At 59.5% G+C, this 6,000-nt stretch overlaps 1 protein-coding gene across 1 annotated transcript in view; it reads left to right on the top strand.

Annotated features, from left to right (window-relative positions):
- mideasb (mitotic deacetylase associated SANT domain protein b) overlaps positions 1–6,000 on the top strand; it is a 37,629-nt gene that overhangs the window by 1,429 nt on the left and 30,200 nt on the right. The window contains 9 exon segments of the mRNA XM_079752518.1: positions 1,478–2,043; positions 2,046–2,127; positions 2,129–2,472; positions 2,475–2,549; positions 2,552–2,739; positions 2,742–2,835; positions 2,838–3,389; positions 3,392–3,447; positions 3,450–3,965. Of these exon segments, the coding sequence (XP_079608644.1) occupies positions 1,881–2,043; positions 2,046–2,127; positions 2,129–2,472; positions 2,475–2,549; positions 2,552–2,739; positions 2,742–2,835; positions 2,838–3,389; positions 3,392–3,447; positions 3,450–3,965 (2,070 nt within the window). The 5' untranslated portion in view covers positions 1,478–1,880.

Raw genomic sequence — 6,000 nt, 5'->3', positions numbered from 1 at the left:
GGGCTGTGGAGGCTTTTGTGTTGAAGTTGTGTTGAAGTTGTGTTGAACTAGTGGTGCGTCATGCGCCCTCACCTCCCATAGGCCTGCTGCACAGTTCGTAGTGTGCTCGTTATGCACATAGCCACCCGACGGGGACGCCGACACCTCGTCAACAACGGCTCGTTGAGGACCTTGTAGTAATGATCGGTTTCTATACGCGCTGTTAGACGGCGTGACTGCAGACCTCAGTGCTTTAGGAATGATCCAACCGAACCCAACGGTCACCGTGTCGCGTTAGCCACACAGCGTCGGTTAGTGCAAGACCTGAACAGCTGTGAGCTCTATTTTAAGGTGTGTGTGTGTGTGTGTGTGTGTGTGTGTGTGTGTGTGTGTGTGTCACACAGACACCAGGGCCAAAAGAGTAAAGGGTGCAAGTGGCTCATGTGCATTCATAATCACAAGTCCATATTGCGTCCTCTCCAAACGAAGTGTGTTCTGAGCCAATAGTATAACTCGCGACCTACATCCTGCAAGTGTGCTACTGTGGTAAACCACAGCTCTGACTGCGTCCCCTGCCGTTGATGTTATCCCCTCGACCGACAGAAGGACCAGTTTGGTTTCTTCTTCTCTTTCTTAAAGGCCCATCCTTCCACCAGTGCTCCACGCTCTCTGTGCACGTTTATTAGCAGCGACCCGTCGGGCATAGGGATATTAGATAATATCTCTCTGCGGTCGTTACAGCACGTTGCCATGACGATGGCAGTGATCTCCTAGAAGCCGCTTCCCTTCTGAGGAAGCGGCGCATGGCGGTTCTTCTCGCGATGCTCCGGGTCCCCCCCATTCTTTTTTTTTGTTGCCTTTTACATCAAATTTTTGTAAGCGCATGCAAGCAAGGTTCAATGTTTTTTAGTTTCTGTCACGATGACTCAGGAACTGTCAGGCAACAGATAATTTAACCCCATCCCCACCCACCCACCCACCCCTCTTCCTGGTTCATATGGTTTGCCCCAACGAGCCACGAGGGGACTTCCTGTCTATCTAGGAGCCAACGTGGCCGGAGGAAGCGACCATTGCTTAGTCATGGGAGGGGCCATGTGGCAGCGGAACACGCCTTGACATGTACCGGCGATGCGTTAAACGCCACATGGGTGCGGGGACGATAACATTGGCGTCGCTCCGAACCCTGGCTGGCAGGGAGTATCGAGTGGCGGGGTGCTGTTCTTACCCAGGGAGTGACCCAGTTCAGAGCGTGCTGCGTGTGCAGGTCCCCTCCCTGGGTCATGTGGTTTAGCTAATAATAATGACACAGTTTAACTCGCCCGCCCACGCCTGTCCGACCGCTGCACTTCTCTATACCTTTTCACCGCCGCCTATTGTTGTGAACGCACGCGGCAGTTTTTTTTTACACGGCCAGGGGAGGGGTGGACAATGAGCCTCCCGGCTCTGATGGGGTCCTAATCGCCCCCCCTCTGACCCTCCTCTTGTTCTCTCTTCACAGGGTGTCGCCCCTGAATGAGCAGAACACATGGATCCCCTCAGCACGGCCCTCCACAGGTCAGAGGTCAGCGGGTAGTCTTCAAAGAGCCAGCCAGCGGCGGTCCTTCTGAGTCGACCCCAGCCAGGCCATCCGAAAGGGGGGGGGGGGGAGGTCGCACTCTGACCTTCAAAGGAAGTCAACCCCACCTGTGGGAATACCCGACGAGCACTTTTTAAAATATATCGCTATTCTCTCTGCGCAAGTTATTCCTTTTTTTGTACAGAGCAAGAAGACACACGGAGGATATTAAGACGTGGTTATTACCACCGTGTCGGGTGGTGTTTTGTTGACACACACACCCCCTTCACACCCAGCACCCCGCCACTGAAGTCCCCCCCCCCCCCCCGCCCACCCTGGTTCCTGCATGCCCGCCATGAGCGTGCCGGTCCAGCAGAAAGCCAGCAGCACCAAGAGAACCGGCAAGCGCATCACGTTCTTCAGCGAACAGGGCCCGGGGATGAAGGAGGCCTCCCAGCTCCCAGAGGGACCCTCCTACTACAGCCTGACGGGCCGGGACCCGCGACCCCCCAGGGCCAAGACGGCTCCGCCGGCAACGCCCCCGCCAGCACCCCCTCTAACGTCTCCTCCGGCACCGCGACCGCCAGCGCGAGGCCCGGCGCACATGTACCTGAGCTCGGTGATCTTCAGCCCGGAGAAGGGCTCCGACCAGAGCAGGGGTCACTACCAGCAGACCCTCCCCATGAAGTGGTCCCACCAGGACGCCGGCCCGCTGCAGCAGCCTCCCCCCTCCTCCCAGCCCCAGCTGCAGCGGGCGGTGGCCTGGTCCACCATGGCCAACTGGGGCCCCAACCTGGCCAACTACCTGGGGGGCGGGGCAGAGGCGCGGCCCCAGGGGCCCGCCGCCAAGACCACCATGCACGAGCCCCCTCCGGGCCTGCAGCCGCCCCCACCCGCCAGCAGGGCGATGGACAAGCCCCCCATGGGGGCCAACCCCCCGCTGAGGCCTACAGGGAGGCGTCTAAGGCCCGAGGGCTGGACTGGGAGCAGCAGTACCACCCCCAGGCCCAACATCAGGCCCGGCCCTGGTCCACCTCCAGGGCCAGGCCCAGGCCCAGACTCAAGCCCTGCCCCAGGTCCAGGTGCAGACCCAGGCTCTGCCCCAGGCCCAATCACAGGCCTTCCCACAACCCCTCAAACCGGGGGCGCTGAACGCCCCGCAGCACGGCGGCTCCCAGCCCGGCGGCGGCGGCGGCGGCGCGGCGGCGGCGGCGGCGGCGGCGGCGGCGGCGGCTCGGTCCTGCAGCCCTTCCAGCTGGCCTTCGGTCAGCCCAAGCAGCACCTGGCCGGCTACTACCACACCTTCCCCCGGGGGCTCGAACCACCCTGCCCAACCTCAACTACTCCACGCAGGGCAAACCGCCGCACCAGTTGCAGCCCCTCCAACCGCAGAACCAGGAACAGGCATGTCAACAGCAACAGCAACAGCAACAGCAACAGCAACAACAACAGCAACAGCAACAGCAACAGCAGCAACACATCCTTCAGCAGCAGCAGCAGATGCAGCTCCTTCAGCGGCAGAAGCAGCTGCAACACATGCAGCAGGAGCAGCAGCAGAAGCTCCATCAGCAGCAGCAGCAGCAGCAACGCAGCATCCAACAGCAAATGCAGCATCAGCAGTTGCAGCAGCAGCAGCAGCAGCAGCAGCAGCAGCAGCAACAAAACCCTTGCGTGCACGACTATTACAGCAGCGCGCAGAGCGCCCGCCCCCTCCCCCAGACCCAGCCCCCCGCGGCGGTGCTCCACTCCCAGGAGCCTCTGCCCCCGACGCTGCCTGAGAACCAGGAGCCGCTCATACAGGACATCACCCCGGAGCCCCAGCAATCGCCGCTGTCGGAGCCCTCGCTTCAGCCCCGGTCCAGGCCCACACCCAGGCCCACACCCAGGCCCACACCCAGGCCCACACCCAGGCCACACCCAGGCCCACCAGCCCCAGACCCAGTCCCACCAGTCCCAGGCCCACATCCAGGCCCAGACCCAGCCGCAGACTCAGCCTCACCAGTCCCACCAGTCCCAGACCCAGACCCAGACCCAGACCCAGACCCAGACCCAGACCCAGTCCCACCAGCCCCCCTCCCTCCAGGCCCAGACCCAGTCCTACCAGCCCCCCTCCCTCCAGGCCCAGACCCAGTCCTACCAGCCCCCCTCCCTCCAGGCCCAGCCTCGCCGGTCCCGCAGGCTCTCCAAGGAAGGGGGTGCCCCGTCGGACCCCAACCCCTTCCTGTCGGCGTCGGAGCAGCAGCCGGGCCAAGCCCCGCCCCCCCCGGGCCAGGGGTCCCAGAACGGGCGGTCGCCCCCCTGCCTGCAGGCGGCCCCCACCGGGGTGATCCAGAGCACGCGCAGGAAGCGCCGCGTGTCGCAGGAAGTCAACCTGGAGACGCTGGCGCAGAAGGCCTCGGAGATGGAGTCCCTGCCTCCGCACATCGTCAAGGTAACGGACCCCCCCCCCGGTGGAAAGGTGGGACGTTTTAACGGCGTCACATGTGGGCTCTGTCTCTCTTTTGTTGCTCTTCCTATTGTCTCTTTTCTTTGTTCCGTTTCTGGACTTGATCTGCTCCTCTTTGTTCGGTAACCTCCTCTCCTGTTTTTGTCACTCGTTGCTCTGGGGGTAGCAAAAAAAGAAAAAGCACAAAAAAAACTGAAATACCAGCGAAACTAAAATAAAGCGGAGCACTGAGTGGCTCCGCACGCCGTGTTCACTCAGAGCTCTCAGAGAACTGGTTATTACCGGATTTAGAGGCTCTTAGCGAGAAATAAAACCCTGTATTCTTCTTTTGTTAGACCCGGTTGTAATTGCGCAGGTTTTTATTTCTTGCCATGTCCTTGGGAGCGGGAACAATCTGCCAGGGAACTCTGCCAGGAGAGGCTGTTGTTGGTTTTGTCATTAACGCCCGAGCAGAACGGCACGGTGAGTCCTGCTGGGGAGGCGTTCTCAGGGATGATCTGAGGAGTCTGCACCCCGGGGCGCGGGGGGGGGGACACAGCGCCTCGCCCCGCCGTTACATCTTAAACAACCTCTCTCTCTCCCCCAGTGATGGCTCTCTCCCCCCCCAGCGATGGCTCTCTCCCTCCCCCCAGCGATGGCTCTCTCCCTCCCCCCAGTGATGGCTCTCTCCCCCCCCAGCGATGGCTCTCTCCCCCCCAGTGATGTCTCTCTCCCCCCCCCCCCCAGAGATGGCTCTCTCTCCCCCCCAGTGATGGCTCTCTCTCTCCCCCCAGAGATGGCTCTCCCCCCTCCCCCAGTGATGGCTCTCTCTCCCCCCCAGAGATGGCTCTCTCTCCCCCCCAGAGATGGCTCTCTCTCCCCCCCAGTGATGGCTCTCTCTCTCCCCCAGTAATGTCTCCCTCTCTCCCCCAGTGATGTCTCCCTCTCCCCCCCAGCGATGGCTCTCTCTCCCCTCTTTTCGGGGGGGTCAGGGGGCCTGTTGCACTGCCGTCACGGCCCAGAGGCCCCCAGCAGATCAAACAACAGCCATAGCCCCCCCCACCACCATTCCGTCAGGGAAGTGAAACTTCAAACCACATCCCTACATCCCTCCCCCTCCTCTCTTCCCTACTCTAAACATGTGGGAGAGGGAGGAGGGGGGAGGGTTGAGGGCTGCATTGCTCAGCAGAATAACCCACCACCACCACCCCCTCCCTAGGGGTTAGGCTGCCTTAGGCTGGCCCTCTGCTGCCGCTTCTGGAGGTTTCCATCAGTGGTAATCATGGAGCCGGACCCACCAGCAGGACCACATCCTCCTGCTCCTCCTCGACCCTTTCAGGAAGATTTGGCCGTTGAACAACACAAACAAATATGCAAATTAATAACATTACAGGCCCCTGGTTTAAGTAATTGTGTGTGTGTGTGTGTGTGTGTGTGTGTGGTTTTCCCGCACACCGAAATGTGAGCTATGCGACCTAATGTCCTGGTTTCCCCTAACCGGCTCCTAGTTTCGTATTCAGGGCGTAGACCTTTCTCTGGCCTGGTGACTTTATTGTGGTGTAAATATTTTCCAAAGCATCTAAAAGATGGAAGGCTCAAGCCTTTTTATAGCTGCTGGGATTTTGGCTTTCCCATTTCGAGAGATAAATGCAGACAGTCCCTTTGCACATTTTGGTGTTTTCTGGAAAGTACAAAAAGCTGCTCTGGCTGAGAAGGTGGATTTAATTATGTTGAACAGCAGATAACGAGCTGACCTCATCGCCGAACAATCTGTTCTTCATCACAGGCGTCTCCTGGTGATCTTCAGCTTTCCCTTCACAGTATCGTTCAGGCAAAACGCTTTGGAACATTGAGTTAAAAATATAAAACAATGGGTAGCTCTCGCTGCATGGGCTATAGTCTTTGCAGTGGATGGGGTTTGACTCCTACTTACGCTGTCCTTCCCTCCCTATTCCCACCCTATTCGCTGACTTTCTCCCCTGTCCTTGTCACAGAAAAGTCCAGTCTGAATACAAAGCATTCAACACAAAAAGCTCTGCAA

Source organism: Pollachius pollachius (assembly GCF_949987615.1).
Source record: "Pollachius pollachius genome assembly, chromosome: 15".
Classification (NCBI taxonomy): domain Eukaryota; kingdom Metazoa; phylum Chordata; class Actinopteri; order Gadiformes; family Gadidae; genus Pollachius; species Pollachius pollachius.
This window is presented reverse-complemented; position numbering and strand designations above follow the sequence as displayed.